Source organism: Cyanistes caeruleus, chromosome 3, assembly GCF_971803275.1.
Source record: "Cyanistes caeruleus chromosome 3, bCyaCae1.hap1.1, whole genome shotgun sequence".
NCBI lineage: Eukaryota > Metazoa > Chordata > Aves > Passeriformes > Paridae > Cyanistes > Cyanistes caeruleus.
Window position 1 is genome coordinate 93,844,837 of NC_141703.1, and position 27,566 is coordinate 93,872,402.

Here is a 27,566-nt window from a genome sequence, read left to right on the forward strand (position 1 = left end):
ATGAAGATCTTGAAAGAAAGAGCAAAGCAAACTGCATTTTTTTTTTTTCCAACTTTCTCTTAACACAGGAAAAAAGACAGAAAACTAAGCTTTTCTGGGTTTTGGGTTTTGTTTTTTTTTTTGATATACAACTGTCAGTCTGGGTTCAGCATAACTGTTGCACAGATATTGACCTTTCTTCATAATATTGCTTTCGTCTTCAAATTCTCTTCTCCAATGGCTCACACTGCCCAGCCAAATTGCTGATACTTTGTGTAGTCTGGCCATGATCTTTGCTGTGAATTACTCTGTGGGCCTTTGTTTCTGAATGCTAAGTGTGACTTTTCCATCTGTTCCCATGCAAGAATTCCCAGAATACGTTTTTTTTCCCCTATGCATTTTCATCATTCTGCATCTTATAATGCCCTGTCTGACATTCACATGTGTGGTCTTGCCTTGTTCATAGCAGTTCAGAAAGTTGCAGCTGGAATTAAGCCTTTGAACCTTTCACCCCCTTTGAATCTGTCAGTTCCTGTTCTCAGCCACGTCACATGCTCAGTCATTTTGGTTTCAAGGGCCCCTGAGATTTACAATCTGCATGCATAATTTTTCTTGTGCTAGCATTATCCTGACTTCTATTTTCCAGTCAGGCCATGGTAATATCTTTTGTCTTCGCTCCTTTAGCTGTTAGTATTTTCTGTGAAGGTTTTCACCAGTACTGCAGTGTTGGCATGGTTCTCCATAAATGTCTGTAAAGCTGCCCTTCAAACTTCTCAAGGTTCTCCTTTTAATACAGTACCTAGTCAGAAATGAGGAATAATGGAAAATCCTGGACTCTGTCGCTATGAACAATATTCTCTCATCGTTTGCTCACAGGCTCCTCTCTCTCCCATCTGTATCCACTGGTCTTTTCTTTCCCTCCTCATCGCTAACCTGGGTGACTTTTGAGGTCCCCCTCTCCTTTGCTGGTCCAGAGTGTGTCACTGAGGAGACCCTCTGTCATTTCCCTTGGTGTGCCAGAGCACAGATGCAAAAATGACTGCATATGATTTTTCATACACTACACAGTGGGGCTGGGAGACTGATAATTATAGATTTTCACCGTGACCAAACTTTTGGGGAGTCTAGAAATAGTGTACTTATGCTGCATAGGAAAAATACCTAGCGTTGTGTTATTCCTAAGTAGAAAAAGAAGAAGAGAGAGAAAAACCTTGTTCTTCAGGGTATAGGTTGACCAGCTGATGGGAAGAAGTGCACTCTTTGAGAAGGACATCATCATTTACTTACTGCCCAGTGTTTTTCAATGTTGTCTGAAACAAAGATTAGCAAGAACTTCAACTGAAATACATTGCAGAGGGCCCAACTCTAAATCCCACTTTTCTATCTTCTAGAGTTTAAAAAGGATTTTGCCTGGAGTCAAGCCTGATTGTGATTCTCTGCAGTTTTGAAATAGGACCTTACCACTTGGCTGTAAAAGATCAGATTATTTCATTATACCGTGAAGCAAAATTGCATTTCAAAATGTCAGAAAAAGACATGAAATGAAGTTGCTACTTATAGTTAGTGATATATTAAGCACCCAGTACAGGTTACTTTTAGAAATATGTTACTGGATGAGGTGGATCATCAATCTGATCAGTCATGGCATTTTTTGTATTCCTGTCAAAAAACCCCTGTTGTTTAAAGAGGAATTATTTTTAATTATTGGAAGGATTTTAAAAAATGACATATGGAGACTGAGATGAGGGATCTCGTTCTTGCCTTGCTTTGAAAGCAGTCTGCTATCTTGCCTAATGAGCTTTTAACAGAGGAATGGTTAAATTAGGAAACAGGCCAAGAAGAAAGAGAAGAGAATGTAACATTCCTACTCCAAGGGCTGATGGTTCATAGTGCGCTGGGACTGAAAGGTCCCAGTAGCACAGGTGCTATGGCTCATTGATTTAAGTGTCACGAGGTTAAAAGTGACTTTCATTAAACTGTTTTATTTTATCCCAATGTCTAGTTCTGTGAACAGTTGTAACATTTTTCAGTCTGATATCTTCCCTGCTATTTTCTGTTTCTTAATGAAGGAAAAATTTCAAATACTGCATGTTCTAAAGCAACAAATCATATAATATTAATGTAATTGAGGAAGTCTTGGTACTTTATCATTTTACCTGATTAAAATATATTGGGAAATTATCTGTTTATATTGGAAAATGATTATGTCCTGTACTAGGTATGTAGTAAGATAATGCTGCCCAGCAGACATTAAATGTGTGCCTGTGCTCCCTTTCACTCTTTGCTTGGATTAGTGTTAAATTCCCTCAGTTGTATTTAGTAATGCTTGAGATTCTTTTGTGCTTTGCAACTGAAAATTCGTCATAACTGATGCCTAATCTGCAGCTTTGGTTTGGGTTCTTACTGTAATCACATTTTAAACATCCACTGACCCTTTTTGAGGGGTCCTTAGAAAGTTGTTTTTTCACTACAGATTTGGATTTTAAAGTTGAAAGGAATTGTTGAAAGCTGCTGAAATGGCACTCTAATTAGTTCATCTTTTCCTGAGCCTTATCTGCCCCCAAAGAAGAGGCTATGTCCCAGTTCAGAGATGCAACTGGCTGAAAGCCTCAAACAGATCCCAGGCTGAGCCTTGAGCTGGCACTTTTCTGTTGCTTGGGGATTGCCTTTGTGATTTTTGTTTCTATTTTGGTTCAGGTAGAATTTGAAAGGAAAGTGTCCCTAGGAGAAATGATACGTGGATTGCCTAAACTGGGACAAGGGAGGGCAAGTCACTGGATCTGTGCTGCCACTGGCAAATTGCTTATGCTCCTCTGCCTCAATTCCCACATCTGGGAAGTGGAGCTAACAGCCAGCTTTGCCAACATAAATGAAATCTCATGGCTCTTCTTCCTCAAGGCACATTTTGAATTTTGTGACTGAGGTGTCTATCTGTCTGAATGGTGACAGTAAATCTTTTGGTTAAGTCTTTCGGGTGCTGCAGACATGGGCAATCTGTCTGGAGCAACAAAGTGCTCTGCTGAGTGGGAGTGAACTCAGAAATACAAAGAAGAAATATGTAGAAGAAAATCCTGATAGATTTATCACAATTATTAAAGGAACCTTGCATTAAAGACCTTAATGCAAAATACCTTCTAACTTTAATTTCTATCATTAAAGGAGACTATCTCCTCTCTACACAAGAGATAGGTCTTGGTGACCTCAGTAGAGAAACAGCCCAGAAAGCTGAATAGAGTCCCCCTCTGCTTCTCTAAAACATGGATTTTGCTTGTAAGTTGTTAAACTGCTGAAGACAAAAGTTCTGTAAAAAACAGATCTCCATAATACCCCATAACTTGATGTATTTTAATTAGATTTTTGCTGTCTGAGAGTGAAATGCAAGTAGCCCATTCTTTACTGATAAAGTGTAAAATGGACATCTGCCAGGCAAAGCAGCTGTCCCTTACCTTTCTCATAGCTTTTTCCCTGCAAGTGACAGAGACCATTTATCTGGCAGTGCTCTTTCTTCATCTTTGCTGGTTTCTGGTAAAGCAGTTGACTAGAGTATTGTCTTTGAAGATTGAGAATGAGGAAATGTTTAGGCTGTGTCACATATTTAATTAATTAATGAATTAATTTATTTATTCAATTTATTTATTCATTTCCTGAATGATTCCCAGCCAGTCACTTGATCTCTTTACAAACTGTCCATTCATCTCTGAAAACAAGACTGAAGGCTCACTGCCTCAGTGGAACCTGTGTGGAAGCATCTGAGCTGCTCAGCCTTTCCAGCAGGGTGAATGAAAAGAAACCAGAGCTCTGGTTTCTCTCTGTGATTTGGGCTTGCATTTCCTGGGCAAACCTGTCTAAGACCCTTCATTTTGCTGTTGCAGTTGTTTAATTTTTTATCTTAAAAAGGGGGATTTTTTTTTTCCCCTGGGTTCACAGGAGTGTTAAAAGGAAACTTTTACCAAAACATGGTGGAACAGTGTAGTGGGACAGGAATTGTATTTGCCTTTGCTTATTTCTATGTTCTTTAAACACAAAGAGCTGCATGGACTGAGTATGCACTGAAATCTTAGGTTTTCCCTTTCGTAACTGGAAGATTTTTGGAAGAAATATGCAGTGTTTTGTAGAGGGAAGGCTATTCTACATAAACCATAGTGTGAAAATACGGTAGCAAATACTTCAGGGACACATTTTTTTTATTTTCATTTGTAGATAGTTTTTGAAAACCTTTCAACTCTGTCTCATTTACTCAGAGCTTCCATTGACCTTTTAATGTGGTAGGAAGCTCCCCAGTCCTATGCCACAGGTGTTAGTAGGCTGTGTCACAAGCATACTATAACTTCCATACAAGCTTTGTTTTATTCTTATCTCCTAAATTTGTGTAGTGCTGAATATCCTGTAATTTAAAGACTGCTTAATAAGCGGACCTAATGACCAGGAGTCACATCCTACTGTTATCATTCATTACAAGGTATTCTTCTGTGACTAATTCTTTTTTAGATAAATGACCAGAAATTTGTTTTTTCTCACAAGTTGTACTAGAGGACAAGCATTTGTGTTCTATAAAAAACAATGATTCTGTGAAATTCACTCACACAGAGTACTGTGCTTGGCTGACATAATCTTCAAAATGTCCTGATCTTGTAAGTATGAGCAAATCTAAAATATACATTCAGTGGAAAATCAGCCGTTCTTGTTTCTTGAAGTTCAGTTTTTTGTTTTACAATATCATTCAGTTATTGAGGTTGTGTTCTGGAGAGAATAAGCAGGCAGTATCATCAGCAATAGCATATTTGTGAGCTATAAACTTTGAAGGAGTAGGTTATTTTGCACTAATGTGTTTTTCCCATAGAAGACATGAACTCCTGTGCTAGTTTACTGGCAACATTTGTTATCATCCTGCATTGTTTCTGGCTTAAAGCAGGACCTGCAAAAAGAAAAAGACAGCTGGTGCTCTGGATTGATGACTGATTAACATCAGTATTGCCAATGGGTCTTCATTAAAAATCTAAATCTTGGTCTTGCAGCAACTGGATGTTTTGCAGTTGATCTGAGAAAAGCAAAGGCTTCACTAATTATCTTTTTTTGGTGGAAATGCTCTTCAACAGCTGCAAGGAATTTAGTTATTTGAGGCCATCAACTTGTAACCTCCTATAGAATATAGAGGGTGTGAACTCAGCTCTGCTCTCTGCTTCTTCTCACAGCCTTACACAAACACCGTTTTTTCAGTTTGAGAATAAGCAGTATATTGGCATAATACTTTTAGTTGTAAATTCTGCTTTTTAAAATTGCTTACTGTATTTTCTATGTTTCTTCAGGGCTTGCTGGAAAGATTATAAAAGCCATCCTCAAAGAAGGATTTGAGATCTCGGCTTTGCAGATGGTAGGTTTCCTTTTGTGTATTTTTATGATAAACAGAAGTTGGAGTAGTGCTGTATGCACATCATAGCAGTGGACAGGTGTCTTCCTGCAGTATAAAGCCCTTGTGCAGACTGTAGCAATGTTTTGGGATCAGCATTGTCCTTGTGATATTTGTGTTTTAGTATCTAATGAGTCTGCTAATCTTTTTCTGCTTGCTTGGTGACCTTGAGCCAAGACAGTTCACTTCCCTGTATCTGAGTTTCCCTATAGGAGGAGAGATAATGATATCTGTCTCTTCTGGAGCAATTTGAGATATCTTTACAAAATGTACTAGCTAATATTAATGAAACTATTGTTAATATCCTTCCTTAATTTTTTTAAGATATATATTTAGTATGAATTATGGGGAATGCTTTTAAAAGTACTTAAGGGATTTTGACACCCTGAACACCCTCAGCAGTTAAAGGGATTTGGTACAGAGATTGTTCCCAAGAGTTCCTTCCCTTCAATTCTGGTAGAAGTTTCAAGATCTGATATTTTCCTATCACTCCAAGGAAATTCTTCCTATCACAAAGGAAGAATATCCTCTTTCTTAGTGGGATCAGACAACACTACATTGTATACTTGTATTTGATGTAGAAAAAGATACTGTGTGCTATGTTGCCTCTGGCATCACTGACTTAAATTGCTGACAAGCTTCATATTGCAGTAGTAAAGCCATTCCTTTTACCTAGTAAAACTCTGAGGATTCTGAATGTTTGCTGGTTAAGAAAGGGTGTCTATGTATTCCTGTTGTTGTTTAATTCAGACTGGCTATCATTTTGGTTTTCTTAGTTCAACCTGGAGCGTACAAATGTGGAAGAATTTTATGAGATTTACAAAGGTGTCGTCCCTGAATACCTGGTAAGCATAAGTTTAACAAGAATTTGTTTAAAAATAAAATATGCTCAAGTGAGGAAATTACCAAATTTCTTGTTTCTTGGGATTGTGGTGTGGGTTCTTTTGTGAACTTGGTATTGAACAGTTCTAGTGTGTTCTCATATAAATTAATTCATTGTGAGAATTGTGTCATGTGTGTCATAACAGAGGAGAGCCTTTCATGAAAACTGTTCAGCCAAGGCATTTGTAAAATACAAGAGAGTCACATCCCTGGTTCCCCCCAAAAAAATTATATTATTGATGTTGAGCTATGATAATGTAGCACATCTGCATCTTTGTTTGATTGGGTATTCCCAATTTTGGCTTAGACCAAAATACATATTTATCATTTTACTTACAATGAGGCTGCTGTATTGGAGGCTTTCCTAATGACATCTTGAACTACTCTTTGTTTTATTCATCTGACTTCTGTAAATATTCAGAAAATTTAAGAAGTTTAAGATATGCTGTAATCCCAGTGGACATCTGAGACTCTCTACAGTATTATGCTATGTTGTACTGTTACATAAAACTTCCTGGCTGCAGATAGAAGAGTGGGAATACAAGAAGATGAGTTTGTGTTTCTGGATCACCTTCTCTCAGAGGATTTTGGTTCCTTTTACTCATAGCAATTTTTACTTTACAATATAATTTACTCATAGTGATGATTTTACTGTGATGCTGTTATGTGTCAAATTATCCTTAATTTTTAAAATTTACATTATTGTAAATTTTCTACATATTTACTAATATTACTCTAAAAATGAAATTTTTTAAATTATTTTTTTCTTCCTTTATGATTGATCAGCCTGACTTACTTCAACAGGGTTTGTATATTTGTCTTTAAATGAGTTAGGAGTACTGTTAGTTCACTCTCAGATTGGGGAATACTCACAAGACCTCTTCTGAACATAATTTTTAACAAGTGCCAAAGGGAGATTGGACAGGCATACTTGTTGGTATGTGGCAGAATTTAAGAATGGAAGTATCTGACTAGTATTTCAGGGTCTGAGGAGTCCTATAGTGCTGCAAAAATCTCTGCTTTGAACAAAATGGGGAATTCTCTACCATTTTCTGCAGCTCTTGGGCTGCACAATCTTCAACTTTCTAACAAGTTGCAAATTTTAGTTGTATAATTTAATTGGAGAGTTACTCAGAATGGAAGGTGACATTTAAACAAGGTAAGTCAATAGATAAAATACGTTTTAGGTAATGTCAAGAAAAGTGAGAATCTAGCGCTCCATCCTGCAAGTTATATGTGCTGGATTGACTCAGTTGAAAAGAAATCAAATTAATATTTTCATGCACTCAGGATATCCGAGAAACAGGAAAGCATGGAAAATCTAATTGTGATGGTAAAGGGTTCTGGAGAAGGCACACATGGGAACAGCAACAGATATTGTCAGTGCAGTCCAAATAGGAAAGTATGTTATGAAATAGAATATTGGAGAAAGAATATGACCTCTTCTATATGTGACTCAGAACCATCTGTTTTGATCTAAATTTTATTTATCATTCCAAAATAACTCAGCACAGAAAATACTGGCATCCAGAAATCCTTTTAAAAAAATGTACTTCCATTTATTCTGGTTATTCCTTGTCAGTCAGATAAAGGTTTGACATTGTATATAAAGTACTTTCTGAAAAGAGAAAGCTGTACACTTGCCCAAATTTTAGCTTTTTTAGTATCCCCTACATGGGATTTTACATACTGTTGCTTAGTTTTTGTGCTGTTTTGGTTTTTACTTCCTACTCTAGTCAGAATAGAAAATGGGTAAAAAGAAGTGAGATTATTTTTGATCAGCTCAGAATCCACTTTGTTAATCAAAAATCCTTGTGCTTGATCCATCTCCAGGAATGGTTCTGCTTGACCACAAACCATGCTATTTGACAAACTATTTGCTAGAGAAAATTTGATGTAGCTGTAACTGGAAGCCTCACCAGACAAACGTTGTCTGCTGTTTAGACTCAGCTCTGGACTTGATGAGGCTGTGTAAGTAGATTGGGCTTGTCTGACACAGAATCACCTGTGCTGTACCTGATGGCAGCTGGTCTTCAGGTCTCAGCTCCATGCAGTAATGAGGGAATCAGGAATAACTTTGGTCATGTTGTTCACTGTTGCTGGTGGGATGCCTGTGCTGAGACAGAAACAATTAAAAGAGGGAGGAACAAGAAAAAACACTGTTTGCAGGAATTGCAGAGAGTTGATTCAGCTCAAGTTAAAAGACCCTTTTCTCTCTGCTTTCCTGTTAGTGTTTGTTTAGATGACAGAAATGAATGAAATTCTGTAGAGTAATGACTTTGTGTCAATTCAGAGTGAAATATGTAGTTCTTTGACCTGTTTTAAACAGAGGATCTACTAGTGATAACACAGTTTTTGGAAATAAAATATTTATTTATTTATGTTGTAGAGCATAAAGCTAGTCTGCACTGTTTTCGTGTCCTTAAGGAATACTTCTACCTAAATTTCCTAGGATCCAGTTATGACAGAGGCACTGGATAAAATTCAGTTCTCAGTATGGAATCCAGTATAAGGATAGTCGCTTTTTGGAACAGTGCTGCTTGACTTGGAGTCATTGTGTATTTGTTTTCTGTCATAGTTCATAGAAGGAAAAGAAGGACTTAGGTCTTCTTTTCCATCTGCTCTTTTGTCCACTCTGTATGCTTTGCCATGGTTTATCTTTGATCAGCCTGTGGCTGGTGGGCGTGGTTGCAGAACCTTGCTAGTCTTTACCTGTCCTCCCTTACTTTCTGTGCACGTTTTGCCCTTTTGTCTTTCCTCATTGGTTTTGATTCCTTTAATTGTCTTGATTTGTTTAGAATTGTCTGGCCAGATTTCTAGACTAATATGCAATTATAAGGGCATGATTTAAAAAAGGAAGTCAGATTAGAACATCAAAATTGGTTCTTTCTGCTTGTGAAACTTATACCTCTAATTAACAAATTCTAAATTGGCACTAATGCCCAGAGTTAATTTAAGCCTATGAAAACTAAGACCCATCTTCATCACCCACATGGAACTCATGATGTCTCTTGACTCTTCTGGAGACTCCAGGGAAACAGATGATTTCACTGTAATTGAGATACTGGTATTAGTACATCACAAGAGTGTTGCCAGACCCTTTCCCTAACAGGTTGTGCCACAGGCACAGATTCTGTTGGCTTGTGTGTTTCAGCTTCTGTAGCAATCTATGAGGAGAAGACAGTGAGAACCAAAAGCCCAGGAGACATTTTAATGACTTAAAGACATCAAATGAGTGTATATTTGGAAACAAATATAGGCTGTGTACTGGGCTTCTGGTAGGGAACACTGCAAAGTACATTGCTGCCTGTGGAACTAGCTGAACATAGTGTGATTTTTCAGGCTTAAAACCCAGCAAAGTAGATTCCAGTGATTTAGTCTAGTTTGACAAGTTATGAGATACTACAGTGCAATCTAGATCAATAAAGATGGACCTACAAAAGAATTTAAAGTATTGTGGATGCTGTGGATCCATTTTTTTCTCAATTTCCACCTTCTAAACCAGGAGTCAAAATGGAAAACATTTCTTTTGTGGTGTATACTAATGGTATCTGTTTAGTGTCCTCACTTTCCTAAATGCACCAAGATTTCTTAATTGTTCCTGTCCTGTAAGTTTGGGCCTTGTTTTGGGGAGAAATACAACCTGTGCTAAAGCCCAAAGAGTTCAACTTTTTTTCTGTCTTCTTTCTCTTCCAGGAGATGGTTTCAGAGTTGTGTTCAGGCCCTTGCATAGCGATGGAGGTTAGACAATTCGATCCTTCAAAAGTGTTCAGAGACTTCTGTGGTCCTTCTGACCCTGTAAGTATTTTCTTTAGTGATAAATAAAGCTTAAAAAATTAATGTGCTGAGTGAATTAAAATGTCAGAGTGTGGTATGGCTGCCACATGGCCTGCTGCATTTATTAGAAACATGTCAATATTACCTTATTACTGAGGTCAAGCACTAGCCTTGGTGGACCAATTTGCGAATCCTTTAGCAGCTCTTCTGATCTTACCTAAACCAGATGATAAAATACTGTGATGACATCTGTGTGAAAGGAAAGCTATCTAGGCAAAAATCTCTGTTAAAGAATCACAAATACGATAATGCATGGCTTCAGAGCCCTGGAATGAACAGTTATTGCTTGTGGATGACAGCGTAATCAAATGTTAATTCACTGCAGTCTGTGGCATTCTCCTAGGATGAAACTGAAGGAAGAATAGGTTCCTTTGATTTTTCAGAAGGAAGGAAACAAAAATGGGTGTCAAAGTTCTCATACCTGTTTGCTTCTAGCTTTTGTTTTTCATTTCTTGAGGTGGGTAATTACATATGTGTGATACTGTGTGCAACTTGAAGACAGGCTGTCTCAAAAGTTTGCAGGTTTTTGTTACAATATTGGTATACATTTGGATATTTGGTTACAATATTTATCTAAAACAGTGAAGGCTGCTCTACACACAAGAACAAAGAGTTGAAATATGAAGATGTTTGAAGTCTTTTATGAAGTCTTTTATGTCATTGAAGTCTTTGTATGAAGGTTTGTATGTTTTTCTTGTTATGACTTAATGTTTTAGTTGCAGACTTGAGGGAGATTCACCAGTCTTCCTGGACTGTTTCTACTGGTGCAGTTGAAAAGAAAGAAGAAAATAGAAAGAAAAAATTACCTATGGCAAAGAGGTGGCTGTTCTAGAAAGCTAGGAAGAGGACTTAAAAAAGTTAATTAAATCTGATTCTTACAGAACACTGGTCTTTTGAACTTCCAGTACACACTATTACTTGGAAGTAACAGAAATTAAGTTTTGTTTCTCCTTCATTGTAAAGAAATGAAAATGCTTGGAGGGGTAGGGATAAATACAGGACAGTGTACATTATCAAGAAAGCTCTTTTGTTTAATTTCAGTAAGGAAGAAAAAGAAAGCAACCTTTTCTGCATTAATTTGGCGTTCTTTAACATGGACCAGGATGTAAAATCTGTAGTGGAAAACCTTGGAACAAGGGGATGGTGGCCAGGGAATCCTGTCACTCCTTGCGTTTGCTGGCATTAATATTTCATTTCACTAATGTTTGGCTATTTTTGGCCTCTGGAGCAGTTAGAGGCTTTTTGTTATTACTTAGGTCTGAAGCTACAGCTTTAGTTTGCACATCTTTGTGCAGCTTCTATGTTGAAATAACTGCTTGGTAACATTTTGTCATGGAGTTGTCAAGATGATTACTTAGTATTCATGGAACACTTGAAAAATGCTGTAGAGATTAGGGTGGGGTTTTTTTGTTTGGTTTGTTGTTTTTTTATTTATTTTGTTCATATGCAAATTAAAAAGTTGGTTATAATACATGATTCCAGGAGTCTACATCAGCTACACGTTCCTGGCTGACTGCATAACTTTTAGTATTCCTAAGAGCTTTTACTTGGAATTGGCAGTACACTAAACATGACTCAAGTACCTTCTGCTGTGAGATATTATTAAAGTGATGGGCTGTGCTGCAATATTTCTGCATCCTGTGGCCTAAAAGGGGATTTTTGTACTCTTGCTTTAAATGCTAACCTGCATTCTTTTTACACTGGGGATTTGCACTTTTAAGTGTTGGAGTGTATCAAGTGTTTTGTACCTTTTGCATGAAAGAGCTGAAAGGGAGATTAGATGGTTTAAAACAAAGCAGTGAACTGAAAGAGTTTGAGTCTGCTCTAGCTCCATTCCTGACCTCACTGTGTGACCTTGGACAAAAAGTTCAATATCTTTCTGCCTCAGTTAATCACATCAGTTAAATAGGGATAACAGTATGAGCCAAAGAGCACTGTTGCTGTAAGATTTTGGTTTTTATAGACCTCCTGTGAATATCTAGCACTGAAAAATAGGTATGTGTGAGGCCTAAAAATGTTCATGCTCATTCCTAGAGCTGTATATCAGCACAACATTTTCACATTGCATGAGATAAAGAATAGTTCAGTGGAAGGTGTAAAGGACTATAAAGGCTATTTTTGAGCTTACAAGTACTTGTTTTCTTGTAATACCATTATAGCTATTTCAGTGTGGATTCTCCCTATAGCCTAGTGAGCCCTGATAAGAGCATTGACAATGCAGTACATAATGTCTTTCAAGAGAAATAAGATATTTTTAATCTAATTCTTTAACGAAGAAGATTTTAATATAATTGATTATCTGCTCAGATAGTCTGAGTCGTGTAATAAAAATAAAAACTTTCATTCAGATGCAGACTGAATCAGCTAGAGTAGCAAACAGACCAATCAATACCAGTTACAATACCCTGCTGTCTAAGCCAGCAATGGGAAAGACATGATTGAATTGCTTAGATGTTATTTAGGGTCAATCATCTGACTCGGTCCTTTCAATTTTTAATTTCTACATTAGCCTCTGCAGGTCTAATGAAAAAGTGTTCTAGACAGAGCTAAGGTCTCTTAGTTGGGAGACAGTGTAGTTTTTATCTGCAGACACAGATGCTTCCCTCTAGTGCAGCCTCCTTTTTCTGAGCTGGCACTGCTGATTCATAAAGCCCAGGGTATCTGTAGGTTCAGGAGTTCTCCTGCCTTGATCCATGTCACCTGTCTGTGCACAGGCAGGGGATCTAGAAGAAAGGAAGTGATAAGGTAGCTATGCTCTAATGATCCACGGCTGCAATGTGGCTGCAAGTAGGAGTTGTCACCACTGCTCCAGACAGTCACAATGTTGGTGTATGATTTGAAATTTACCTCAAACAGTATTATAGTTTCTTGTCAGACACAAGCCTCTGTCTCTGTGGATGCCAAACACCACACCTGTGGCACGGTGAGTTGCTTTCCCGGGGTTAAGATGCATGGAGTCTCCAGTGGCTGCACCAGGAACAAAACTGGCAATTTTCATCCTCTCACAGCTCTGTGTATCCCTGGGAGCAGCTGAGAGTCAAGAATCCAAGAAGTAATTTTTACAGGCATGAATTCAGTGTTCGTAATAGGTTCTCCTGATGTCTTTTTTGTTTCTGAATACGTACTGCAGAGGTCTGGCAGGCCTTGACACCCATCCTATCCCTGCTGCCCTGTTTGCTTTAATCACATGTATGTGTGCTTTGTAGTAGCATGGATCCATGATCTGCTTACAGTTTTGAGGTGACCAGCTTAGAGCTGTGTTTCTTGCAGACTCTCTCCTCCAAGCCACTCTTTGGTGGTGATGGGCAGTCCTTTGATGGCAAGAGGGATTTCAGCCTCAGGCAATATGTCATTGTGCAGAGATTAGAACAAAAATCAGAGCAGTAGTACTGGAGGAGACTTTTGCTTGCAAGTGGCTTGCTTTAGATGTGGCTTGTTGCCGCAAGGTTGCTGTCATATGATGGCTGTTTGCTGTCATGTGGAGCTGGAGCTTGTAGGCTCACTTTGATTCTTGATGTCTAGATTGAAATTTGCTGTTATTAGTGGTGACTGACAGTCTCCATCAGGAGACTAAATACTGACAGAGCCTCAAGACCTAATTCTGCTTCAAATCCAGTGTGATTGAGGCATGTTGGCAAAGGTACAGTTGGAAAAAAACCCCACTTTTATCTGCTGCTCCTTTTCTGCGGCTCCAGAGTTACTGAACTTGAATGTGTTATCAATGCAACTGTTGCTGCCTAAGCACATCCTGGATGTGAGCTCACTGGACTTGAGTTCAGTGGTCCCAAATTTGAGTAATTTGGTAAAATAGTTAATAAAAGATACTGCATTGTCTATTACCAGGCCCACTGCCACTACAAAGGCAGGATACTGGAGAGTCTGCTGCTTCCATTCTCTGGAGAGAAGGTGCTGGTGCCCTCTGGGAGAGGACTGAGGATGTATTTGCTTCTCGTTCGTGGTTGCTGCAATGCCTTCTTTTATAATCAGTGGACTACCAAAGCCCCTCTAACCTATGTGGTAGGGGGTTTTTTTGGAGTTTCCTCTCCTACTTGACACTGATATTTTGGTATCCTCTAATGACATGTTTTTAACTGATTTCTGGACATTTGCAAGAAGTTAAGATCATCTTGTCAAAGATTCTGTATGTCTTCCTGAAAAGTGGCATCAACTACAGAAGCTTCAGGGTTCCCATCTGCATTCCTGTCTTTCTCTTATGTCAATCTGTCTCTGAAATACTTCTTTCAGGGTACCTCTCACCTGGTTCCAGGCTGGAATAACTTGCCCTGTTTTAGCAATAGGAGTGAAGCTTAGCATGAGCCCAGAGACTGAAGGAAAGCAGGGCTGTGCCACAAAGCATTTACACCACTGGTTACTGATCTTCCTTGATTTGCTGAGCTACCAGGGAGACCTCCTAGTTACTCTTCAGAATGGCAAATATGCCAAGATATCCTGGAGCTGGATGTTTGGGATTTTCCCTGCAAAGTGTCACAGGGGTAGGCATTTTGGTAAAGGTTTAAGCTGCACATAAAATACTTACTTTCTAAGAAAACTCAGTTTTTTTGGTCAATGCCTTGGTAGTGTTCAGCTCTGCAGACATGCAAAGACATTTAATCTGATCTGAAATCACAAAGACTTATTGTATCTGTAGGTAGGTGGGAATGAAGACTGAAAGACTGGCTTAGAAATCATAAAAGCTCCCTTTGCACTCAGACTGAGCACATCCCAAAGTAGTAGGTGTGTGTTATTAAAGAAGTGGTTATTTTAAGCAACTGTGATGAACACAAGATTCTTATAAATGCTGTGACTTACATAAATTTATCTATTCAGCCTTGAGGAGGTGGGGTTTTTCTGATTGCGCAGAGTTTTGGTAATAACTGTCCATCTGCAGGTCTTGTTCTGCAAAATGAATGTTTCCATATCCTGTTTGCATTGGATCTTCCTGGTAATGTTCTCTCCAAGCTTTGAATAAATGCCATGCTTCAGGGTTGTGTTACAGATTGAGTATCTCATACTAATGGCTCATTTTGTTTTAAAAGTGACCACACAAAGTTTTAGAAGTGCTTGCCTAATTTTTTTTGACATTTGCTTGGTTTGTGTCTAAATAATACAAAATCAATGTATTTCAAAATATCATATTTTTGTTGCATCTCTGCTTAGTTATCTTAGATGGATTAAAGGAAAAAGTTTTGGTTCCCAGTTCTGTAGGGAAAGAGGTAGGCTTCTAAGAAAGCAACTGATTGTGTGGTACCAGCCTAGTAGAGACAAATATACAACATAATTTTGTGCTGCTAGGTTGATCAAAGATAGTCTGCAGGGTTCTCTCCAGGGCTTCTTTCTCATAGCTACACTGGATTACAATGTTATTTACCTGGCCTATGGGAGGTTTTAATGCTGTTTGAAAACAAGAGTATACCCCCCTCGTGAAAACAGTCTTTTTCAGCAATACAAATAGCTGATCATCAGAATTTTTAGGTTCTAGTGTCCTCCTGCAGTCAGAGGATGACTGTCATCCTTGGTGATTCCCTTTCTTTTAATTTTTTTAAGGTTTTTTTTCTCCCTTCTTTTTCCTTTGGACTTTTCTATTTAAGGTTCTGTTGTAGCTGCTGAGGTTTCTGAGAACTGATTAATTGATGTATTCAGTCCATAAAGGCAAGGTAAGAGTCTTTTTGAGAATATGGTTCTGGGTTCATTTCAACTTACATGGTTGTTTTCTTTGTTTCCCTTGTGTTCTGTTTGGTTGCAGCAGACAGCAAATCACTCTTTTACCTTGGACAGCAATGTTTTTGAATATATGAATTACCAGAACAGAAACATTCAGGAAAAGAAACAAAAACGAAAAAACATATAGCTTCAGTCCTTCTGTGCGTTTCCAAAAGATATGGCAAGTTCTGAGGTCACTCTGCCTGGGAAAGAAAATTATACTATTACTGCACTAAACAACTATTTTATCCTTTAGTTGCTTAGCATTCTGGTCACAATGACCTTGTATGTTTGTAGAATCTTTGATTTGAATTGATTAACAGCGTTTGCTTTACATGCCTGACTCAGGTTTTTGTGGACTATAGATAGCCTTGTCCTTCACTAGAATTCGTCCCAGCCTCTGGTTGGAACATATTTGTTATGTTGTGCTGTTGCAAATACTTCAAGTTATGAGGTAATATGAGTGATATTTCATTCTTTAAAAATTAAGATAATAAAGGTAGAATTTTTAAGAAAATCAAGGCAGAACATGGTAGAACAGGCTGCAAGAGCTTTTTCTAGAGCTCTGTAAATGGCAGCTAGCAAGAGTCAACACACAAAGGTGCTTGATGAAATTGTGCAATAGAGAAAGTTATAACCATGTAGAAAAAGGGCAGCAGAACAGTTAACTTTTCCGCAAAACCATGAAGATGTGATCATGAGTATCCTAAAGTTGGCTGTAACAGTTTTCATGTTTTTCAGTCAACAGATTATGAATGATTAGTTAATTCCTAGAAGTGCATGACTTACTTTTCTCTTTATCCCAGAGGACCTCTTATTCAGGCTCTGCTTGGTCAATACATCAATAGTAGAGCTAGTAACAGCCAAACAAGAAAGGAGCTGCAGATCACAGCGTATCTTAGGTACTCTTGATAAATTTTTACATGAGAGAAATCAGAGTTATGGAGAAGATTATTCTGGGAGGTATTGAAAAACACCAGATAGACAATGCAGTCATTGGTCACAGCCAGCACAACTTTGTGAGAGGAAAGTCCTGCTTATCAAACCTGATCTCCTTTTATCACAAGGTGACCCACCCCATTGGTCAAGGGAAGCCAGTTGATGTAATCTTTTTGGATTGGATTTTGGAGTTCTCGATGCTGTCTCTCACAGGATCCTTCTGGACAAGGTGTCCAGCATACAGCTGGATAAACACATCATAGGATGGGCGAGCAGCTGGCTCACAGGTCAGGCACAAAGGGTTTCAGTGAATGGCATCAGAATGACCTGTCACGTGTAGGGTTCTGCAGGGCTTCATCCTTGGCCCTCTGCTCTTCAGCATCTTCGTAAATGACTTGGATGCAGGGATGGAAGGGATACTGGGCAAGTCTGCAGATAATGCTAAACTGGGAGGAGCTGTTGACTCCCTCAAAGGCAGAGACCCCACAAAGAGACCTTGATAAATGAGAAGAATGGGCAATCACCAACCATATTAAGTTCAGCAAGGGAAAGTGCTAGATTCTGCACCTGGAATGGGGCAAACTGGAATGTACAGACAGACTGGGGAATGTGATGATGGAAAGAGACCTGGGGGTCCTGGTCTGTGGGGAGTTGAATCTGAGCCAGCAGTGCCCTGGAGCCAGGAGGGCCAACCCTGTCCTGGGGGCATCAGGCATAGCATCACAGGCAGGCAGGGGAGGGGATTGTCCTGCTCTGCTCTGAGCTGGGGCAGCCTCACCTCCAGTGCTGGGGGCAGCTTTGGGTGCCACAATGTAAGGGCCTTGAGGGGAAACTGTGTGAGGAGGGGCTGAGGTCACTTGGTCTGTTCAGCCTGGAGGAGACTGAGGACAGACCTCATTGCAGTCTGGAACTTCCTTGTGAGGGTGAGAGGAGGCACAGGTACTGATCTCTGCAGTGATCAGTGACAGGACCTGAGGGAGTGGCCTGAAGTTGTGTCAAGGGACATTTAGGTTGAGTATTAGGAAAAGATTCTTTACACAGGGGGTGACTGGACACTCAAACAGTTTCCCCAGGGAAGTGGTCACAGCACCAAGCCTGACAGAGTTCAAGAAGCATTTGGGCAATGGTCTTGGATACTTAGTATGACTCTTGGAGTGTCCTGTATTGGGTAAGGAGTTGGACTGACAATCCTTGTGTTTCCCTTCCAAGACAGCTTATTCTGTGATTCTATATCTTCTGCTTGAATTACATTAATGAAGGCTTCAGAGTGGACAAAAAAAATACTGTGGCCTAAGCCTTCCCTTCTGTAATGAAAAGAAGTAGTCTAATATCACATTTATAATGATGGGTATTGTTGTTATTACTGTTATTCTTCTCTTATCAACTGCTGACAGCCATAGCATAGCTGTGAGAAAAACTTCAGGAATAGTTTTCAGTATGTATCACTGGTCTCATTGCCTGGGGATACTGTTAACTAGACAAAAACATTTTAGAAGCTGGATATAAAGTGATTAATTCCATTTCTGAGAACTTGCTGAATAATTTGGGGTGCTGTTTGCTGGTCTGTTTGATTCAGGCTGACATTCTCTGTTCTGCTGCAGGGCCACTTGAGCTGAATTTTTATCAGCTTCTTTCACTTACAGTATGATAGATTGCATTTGATGTACACGTGGGACTTCCCTTGAACACTCCTAATAAGTTTTTCCTTTCTCTGCTTCCACGGACTTCCCACATCAAGGGACTAGAACATGGTCAGGGTGGAAGATGGGTGAGCAGCCGTTCTTCATATTCCCATGGCAGCTCTCAAGTTTCCATAGGTGACCTGGTATGGTCTGGGTTCTGCAGACTGTGGCTTATCATCAGAGTGCTACCCAGGAATTACAAAGCATTACATCAAGGAGAGAGAATAGTTGAGGAACTGATCTGAGATTTTAAAGATTCAGCTGAAACTTAGACATTGAACTTGTGATTCTTGTGAAATATGTATTTCTTTTATGCACCTGGAAAATTACAGTCTCACTGTCTTGGTTTTCCACTCCAGAAAATGAGGTCCATTCTGCTATTTTCTGTTTTTTGTGTCTCTATAAGTTTTCCTACAAGTTTTCCAGGCCAAGAACCATCTGTTAGTATGTATAGGCACACTGGCTAATACAGCTAGTTAATGAAAAGGGGAGGGGCTTTTAAAAAGCAGTTGTACACAAATAATGAGTGATTCCTTCCATCAGAACAGGGCTGCTCACAACTGTGTGAGAAGATCCAGCACTGCTGCCTCCAAGGTTGCACTAGAGAGGCTGTAGGGCACAGAATGGAAGGAGAGGTATCTCCCATTCTAAGAATCAAATGAGAAGGATCTATGGGTTTTGCAGCAGGCATATGAATTTTATCTTTCAATCCATCTCCATCTTCTGTTGAAGTGGATGGTCCAAAATTTGTTCAGCTTGGGAACTCTCAGTGGAATTTCAAAGCATTTTTGTCTGCTTTGCAAAGTGTAAAGCTCTGATACCTGGACTGTTTCACAAATGTAGAATTTAATCTCAAAAAAATTCAGAGGAAAAGATAATTTGTAATTATTCTCGTTTTTACTGGGGAAAAATCAGCCAAAATATCTGCAGATGAAAAATAATGTCTTGTAACTTCATAATGACTTTTACTGGAGTCTCTTCATGTATTTTGCTAATCTGAATTAATGAAATCCCAAATTGTCTTTTGTAGCCTAGTGTGTTTTTGTCCTTGTTTTACAGGTGAATTAATAAATGGATGACATTTTGGGTGCCTTGGAAAGCACTGGAAAAGCATCAGTAGGACCATCTCACCTTTAAAATCTAGAGCATCTACTAATGAAATTTACACTTACACTGTGTGTTCTGATGTCTTGTGGGGTTAGTTGCTTTTCAGTTGTTAAATGCTTCCTTTTTGCAGCTTGTCAAATAACATAAATATCCCTTGTGGCAACCAGATAATGGGACAAAATAATAGGACAAGCTGGATATTTTATCTTTATTCCTATTTTGTGACCAGCTTGTATTAGGTATTTCAATTATCTTCAAGGCTTCACCATCCAGTCTAATTTACACTTAACTCAGGTGTGTGGCTACCCAAGTTCAGCACACTGGCAGTGGCACACAAACTCTCTGAGCAGGGCACTCATCATTAGAATCACTTAAACATCAGCCAGAAGCACCAAGACCAATGAAAATACTGTCTCAGGCTGGCAAATGTGCCGCGCGTGCTGCCCACAGCAGAGAACCCACAGAGAGCTGGTGCAGAACCTTTGGGCTGCCAGGGAGGAGGAGTGGTAGGGAATGTGTGGGAGTGAAACAGAGAGAATCAAAGTGCCTAAGGGGATGGAGGGTGAGGAGGAGACAGTGTAACAACTTGTACAGACTTGTGGGCTTCCGGAAAACTGCCAACACTGGAGTATGGAATATAATTTTAGGTCCGTTAACAAAACTTCCAAAGATACAGGGCTTCAGACTGGTACTTCAGAGGTTGGCTGACTGTAAAATAAACAGAAAAGTAAATGGATTTTTTTTTTTTTTTTTTTTTTTTACTCAGACAAGAGTAAGCTTACATAATTTAAAAAGTGTGGATTGAGAAGTTGCTGCTACTGTTGCAAAACTGTTTGATTTGGGAAGGAGTTGCATCTCAGATGCACTTTTTATATGCCTTGCAATTGAAAATTTGACTGCTCTTGCCTGGATCAGATCAGTTCATTTGCTGAACAAACCTTTACAGCCGTGCTCTCTCACATACATACTCACATTCTATGTGCACACAGACTTGGCTCAGTTAAAAGTATGAGAACACTGTCAGGATGGACAATAAGTGATCTATTCTGCCATCAGCCAGGAGAAGACAACCTGGAAGTCTAGGTGAAGCGCACAGTGCGAAGGGGAGAGACGGTTAGGGTAAACATTATAAAGACTTTGAATGCAACTTTTCCAGGTTCTTGAATTTGTCTTGTGATAACGATTTAAAGGTGAAGGAAGATTAGTCTGTGTGTGTGTGTGTATTTAAAGGAAGTTGCTTTGGCTTGATTATATTTTTTTTGTGATATGTGGAAAGTACAAAAGTACTTTTGGGTAACACTGACTCCCTTGAGGTCTGTGTAAGGCTTTTGATACTGACTGCATTTGTGAATGACATTGCTGCGGCTCATGTGGAGCACAAAGAGAAAATGTGTCACTGTCAACAAGTGACTTCTGTTCTGGAGTGGTTTGTGAAACGTAAGCTGAAGGAAGCCTCTTGCATTCTCTTTAACACTGACCTTGTTTTGTATTTAGGAGCTTTATGCAGTGCCTTTCTACAGGCAGACCCCAGATTTCAAGGCAAAACTCTTGCCCAATTAAAATTCTTACAATAGCAACAGCACCACCATCTTACATAATTTTTCTCTGTATAATAGAGTCAGAAAGGTTAGTACAGCATTTAGTAGTATGATGAACTGGACCTTGAATTGCTGCAGGAGTAGAAAATTGTTGTGTTCTGCAGCAGCTGATGTTGATTTCCAAGCGACCTGTTGGAAGAAACTGAGTAACAAGCCAGGGCTGAGCTGAGGTAACAAATTGGGAAGCACACATGTCAGCCAAGTGGTTGGCTAGAGTTTGGAGGCAGTATGAGCTGCAAACAAAACATGTGAAGCATGCTAAGGTAAGATTGCCCTTTTTGTATCATGCACAGGGTCACCTGTGACCACAGATTTCATTTTGACACTTAGGCATTTGTGTTTGGATGAGAACTTTTGTGAAGAATCTCTTGGACTGACCTGAGGTTATTCTCATAGTAACAGTAAAGCATTTGTAGCTTTGATCAGCACTGCAGGATTTGCTTGTCTCATATTCTGTATTGTATGACAAAGATGATACTGCTTTTATTGTCTTACCTCTTGCTGATGGCTTGTAAGAACCAGTATTTTGTCCAACTCCCTACTGCAACCATTAGTGTTTGATATGACTGGTGCTAAAGTGCCCTGAAAATAAAAGCACCTGAAGAGTTATGATGATGCAAAGAGAGGCATTTACCCTTCCTTTAGCTTCCATACTTGCTGTACTGCAAGTGTTGTTTTAGATTGTTTTTATGCACTATAGAGGAAGCTCAGGTGCCTTGCTTGGATGAGGCAGTAGGCTTTCCAATGCCTAAAGGTCAGCCAGACAAATTCCAAGGTGAGTGGTGGAATTTACCTTATTTTATTTGTTCACAGTTAATGTGTGTTCTGTTCTCTTGACAAGGGCGTAGCTGGTCCTTAGAAGGAGAAATGCACTTACTTGTTTGAGGCTGGCTCTGCCTTCTGGATTAGGTGGCACCCTCAAGGGGAGAGAGGGACCATCTCATTCCTGACAGCAGCAGGGCATGGAGAACTGCAGAAGGAAAAAGCTTCATGAGTGCAGGGTGGGGAAGGCAGAGGTGGTGAGACCAAGTCAACACAAAGCCTTCAGAAAGAGATGAATGAGGAATGCTAAGAAGAGTAAGGAGCAGGTGCACAGCTAGGGCCCAGCTAGAATAGGAAAACTGTTTTACTGAGGGTAAAGGTAGAGGGATCTGTGCAGTATGTTGCAGCCCAAGAAATCCTCTGAATGCTACTGATCTGAAAGCAGATCTAAAAGAAGGAGCCTGCCTGGTGAGCGCACTGTGGCTAGAGAGGGTTTGATCAAACTTTTATTTTTATTCTGCTTCATTCAAGAGGGTTGGTAAATTTTCAAGGTTCCTTCATTCTAGTTCATGTTTAAGAAGAATAAAATTTTAGGCTGTAAAGGTTCCTTTGTGTAGTATTGATCCATTCAGTGGCCTTTCTAGATACCAAATTAAATGTTCAGGACACTTTTAGATAAAGCTGGCCAAATTTTCTTGAAATCTGCAGTTTTGGCTGGAATACATGTTACTATTCTATATAACTTCCATCCAGCCCGTGAAAAAACCCCAGCCTTTTGGAGGAAAAGCAGTTAATGAGCTTTGCTTATGAATATATTTATGATTTTTTTCAGTTTGATTTTGACATATTACTGGCATTGGTGACATTTTTGTTTCTTTTCACTTGTGTAGAAATAGAAAAAATTTTAGAAATGTGCTAAGTACTTCATGCAAGCAGTGTTACATTGGACACAGTTACATGTTAAAGAGAAACATGAAATATATGCATCTGTATCTGGCATGGGATAAGGATCTTCAAAGGGCTATCTGCAGATCAAAGCTGAGCCGTAAGTGGTGATCAAATAACCTGCTGAATAAGACCAAAGAGGATGAAGCCTCTGGGTACAGCAGCCCTGGTTTGTTTTGCCACAGACAGTGTCTTCTTGGGTGAGGTGCCAGTTTTGTGTCATCCCCATTTACACATGCACACAAAGCTCCAGCACACACACATCAGTCTCCTCTCATGCATATGGCAGAGCTCTTAACTCCTCCATCATCCCACTTTCAACTCCTTTCAAAAAAATTCTGAAAGCCATTGCACAGAATGCATACTCCAGAAACTAGACTCAGACAAAAGCTTAGGAAAAAGGTTTAAAAGGGGATGGTGGGGTATGGGGAAACAAACCCAAAGCCCACTGTTTTTATCTCCCTGGTGTGACAGATGAGGATCTATAAATAAAATTATTAGTAAGCTTCCTGTAATGGACCAGAAGAGTGTATTAATACTTGCCATGAGCAATAAGTTCCATAATGAACTCTCTTCTTCCCTGAAACATTCCCAGAATTTCCAGCCATACATACACAAGAACACAATATATCAACTGTACAGCTCTTTGTATCTCCATCATTTACAGAGGCCTTGTTTCTTCATGATTCCTCAGTGGTGTGGTAGGAAAGCAGTGGAATTGAAAATTATTTGAATTGACAATTATTGTACTTTATTTTGGCTATGTAAATGTAAGCAGAGACTGTTTCATCCTATTTAAGTAATGGCAAAAAAGGCTTATTTAGATTCTTATTAATCAGGTGCTAACAGTGTAAAATGCTGAAGGACCTGTCTTTGAGCGTTTCTGATCCAGTGCAATCCTGGGCAGAACAGAATGCATCCCTCTTTGTGCAAGAGTTTCAGGAGAGCACTAAAATGTAGCAACCTGCATTGAAAAATGAAAGGAAGAACAGGACATTACACAGTGCAACAGCAGGAGCTTTTGCCCACATTAGTGAGAAAGAGTAAGTCCACAGCAAGAAGCGTGATGTCTTTTGTCATGAAGCTGTGAAGTAGAAATGACAGCTTAGGAGAAATGGTAAGTCAGGAGACCATAGCTGCTTTTAAAAAACAGAAGGAAAAAAAAAGAAAAAAAGAAAAGTGGGTGTGATGAGGAAGATGTCAAGGAAAATCTTCTGGAATTTTCATAAGAAGCAGCTATACTGGACCTGTTGGAGGACAGAACAGTTTGAGCAAAAGAATTTTTGATGGATAGGAAATAAACAGAATATAAAATATCAAGCTTTAGCTTTTTAGACTTAAGCTGTTTCTAAATTGTTTCCAAAGGTTTCATAGCCATGATGCTTTTTTCTAGTATTCCCAAACTTTCATTAAAATGATTGAAAGCTCCAGTGCTATTGCCGACTTCCTGACAGCTAGTTATTACTGCAATCAACAGTTGCTTGGAGGAAGGCTTGATTAAAGTGTCACATAGTTGTCGTTAACTGGCATGTGACTTTTGTTTCTCCAGCAGATTTCCTTATCTCAAGCCTTTAATGAGGACCATGTAGAGGAGGGGTTTTTTCTCCTTGGGGCTTTTTTTTTTTTTTAAGTGAAACTCTTGAACTTTTCTCTGAAGCAAAATTCGTTTGATGTTGAGTGTGTCTTATTCAAATGTCCTTGACATTCATATCAAAAGATCTTGTATAATCTGTGATGTACACACAGTAACAATGAGGAACTGAAACTTCTCCTCATATCATGTTTTGGGTTATACACACTCCAAGCATTAAAGCAGTTTAATTGTCTTCTGGGTGGGTAACAGATCATAATAATCGTTAATTGTTATGACAGGAAAATATCTAGGACTTGCTGAGCTATAAGAAGTTCTTGCCCTTAAAGTTCAATTGCCTTACTTTAGTGATGAGATATAAACAATGGGTGAAGCTGGAAAGTGGGCAAAGGGTGTTGTTGTCAGATAATGCCCTTGTGAGGTCTTTTGGGACTACCTTAAAGCGTTCACTGCCATCCCAGAAGAGACTGTGCATCATGGACCCGTTCTCATTTGTACCTGTGCAAGGTTTTCCAGGTCAGCTAAGAGCTACTGATGAAGTCAGTTCGAACCCATTTGACACTGAAAGTTAAGAAATGCTCGGAAAATCCAGTTTGATGACTCAGTTGTGGGAACAGTAACCTCCAGCTGTGACACTGAAACAAACACCCGGGAGTGGCACAATGAAACTGCACTGGCCACTTCCAAAGTGTTTATACCCTAATGTGTCCAGTGCCTATTCAGAAATGGCCTGAGGAAGGCTTTGTTGTCAAGGAAAGTGTTATTTTCTTTGTTCAGTAGCTCTACTGTCAGCTTGTGATCCACCTGTCCCCTCACGGGCACTCGTGGGAGAATATCCAAAGGGTTTTAATGAGGGAAAAGTGGGTTAATTTCACTGTGCATGAGATAGAGCTTGGAAAAAAGCCTCCAGGGTGTTAAGAAGAGAGGCCAAGTGCATGGGTGGTGTAGGAAAGGGGTTAAAAGACAGCAGTGCAAGATAATAGTACAGAGAAGTACAGCAGGACTTCATTGTGGCTTGAAAGAAAGAGTATGATGGAAGGGAAAGCCAATGAAGGCAGTCCTCCGGGGTATGAAGAGAAATACCACAGTGAAGATGTAGGGGAGGAATTTATCTCTGGACCTGAGGAGTGAAAAGACCTCTGAGAGGCCTAAGAGGCTATTTGGCATTGTAGGTGAAGAAGAGTATTGAAATGCTAATTTAAAAGAACAAAGAAAGATGCAGAGTCTGGACTGATCCTTAGAGGGGATCAGATGCTGGCACTAGTCACCATGTCAAAGGAGAAGACTGAGAGGTTTTTCAGCAGCTGGACTTCACAAATGTTACTGAAGCAAGTAGCTCTGTGTTAAGGGAAGCAATCTGCAAGGCAGCACATTTGTGTCTGCTCACAGACAGCACATCCTGTGCTTGAGAGCTGAAAAGGTCTTAACATGAATTTACTGTGTTAATACAAGTACCAGTAACGTGTGTCTGCAATGTGAAGCAGGTATTCGTAGTCTTGGTTACATTTTTTTTCAGCAGCTGTCTGTGTGTGTAGTACAGGTTGGAATTTCTCTCTTTATAGACTCAGAATGGTTTGGGTTGGAAGAGATCTTCAGGATCAAGTAGTTCCAAACCCTCCTGCCATAGCCAGCACTTAGACCAGGTTGCTCAGAGCCCCATCTAACCTGTCCTTGAATACCTCTGAGGAGGCGACATCCACAACTTCTCTGGGAAACCCATCTCAGACAATCTCAATGTGAATAATTTCTTCCTAATATTTTTCTAAACCTGCTCTCTTTCAGTTTAAAGCCATTCACTCTTTTCCTATCACTACCTGTGCTAGTAAGGTCACTCTCCACCTCTGTTGTAACCCCCTTTAGTTACCAGAAGGCTGCTCTAAGGTTTCCCTGGAGACTTCCCAGGTTGAACAACTCCAGCTCTCTCGGTCTGTCATCACAGGAGAGGTGCTTCATTCATGGTCCTCCTCTGGACTTGCTCCAACAGGCACGCTCTTCTTACGTTGGGGCCCCCAGAGCTGGGTGCAGCACTCCAGGTGGGGTCTCAGGAGAGTGGAGCAGTGGGGGAGAATCCCCTCCCTCGCCCTGCTGGCCATGCTGCTTTTGATGCAGCCCAGGATACAATTGGCATCTTGCTGGGTTGTGTCAACTTTCTCGTCCACCAACACCCCCACATCCTTCTCCTCAGGGCTGCTTTCAATCTATGTTTTCTTTCATAGTGAGCTACACATATTTTAATACACTACACTTATTTTAATAGCATAATAGTATTTTACTTTATAAGGTTCATCCATGATACAAACAAACAATGTGGTTCACAAAGGTCTTCTGGTTTGCTTGTGTTCAATAGGCATTAGCCCGTCACCTCCGACCTGGAACTCTGCGTGCTGTCTTTGGGAAGGACAAGGTTCAGAACGCTGTTCACTGCACAGACCTGCCTGAGGATGGGCTTTTAGAGGTAAGACAAACTTGCTAGACAAACACGTTCTCATATATCACTGAAGCTGTGAAGTGAAATGCTTCTCTTGATACTCTTTTAAGCCAGTGTTTCCTGTGTGGAGTAGCTGTGTTGTAGACCAGACTAGACACCAAAAAAAAAAGAGTTTATTAAGGGTGTTTGACTCAGTTAATTTTGATACTGTAAAAAAATTCATCCATGAAGTTTTCTTGAATGAATATAGTATAGTGAAGTATTCAATGTAATGCAGCTCAAGAATCTTCTCTTTGTCTGAATGTGTCCTTGGGTCTGAATATCAGTACCTAACAGAGCAGGGACACCATTCTTAGCCCTTTCTTGGATCAGTACCCTCATCTAGATTGTCCCTACAGTGAACTTGTGTGGGGCTTGGAATATTACAGGCACTAGGGATTCAAATCCTCCAGATTGAGCCCAGGTCTATTTGCAGACAGTCATGCTTAGACACATCAGTTGATATTTCCTGTGTTTTATATTAACTTACTAATTAGTACCTGATTTTGGCTTTGTATGCCTCCATTAAAATCCAATAAAACGAGAAAATGTAAAATTAAGGGGATTTGTAAAGACAGAAGTACTCACTATGAAAACCAGAACAAGTTCATTCACTTAATTCTGTGCCTCAAAAGAAATGTCCATAGCAGGGGGTTGAAGTGGTGTGTAA

The 27,566-nt window shown here is 39.6% G+C and overlaps 1 protein-coding gene across 2 annotated transcripts in view; it reads left to right on the top strand.

Moving 5' to 3' along the window:
- The window catches only part of NME7 (NME/NM23 family member 7), an 84,179-nt gene that overhangs the window by 42,240 nt on the left and 14,373 nt on the right, over nt 1-27,566 (top strand). For both annotated transcript variants that reach the window (XM_086882989.1, XM_086882991.1), the window contains exons 9-12: nt 5,286-5,350; nt 6,163-6,231; nt 9,965-10,066; nt 26,777-26,884. In XM_086882989.1, coding sequence (XP_086739115.1) covers nt 5,286-5,350; nt 6,163-6,231; nt 9,965-10,066; nt 26,777-26,884 — 344 coding nt within the window. The remainder of the gene's footprint in view (nt 1-5,285; nt 5,351-6,162; nt 6,232-9,964; nt 10,067-26,776; nt 26,885-27,566) is intronic.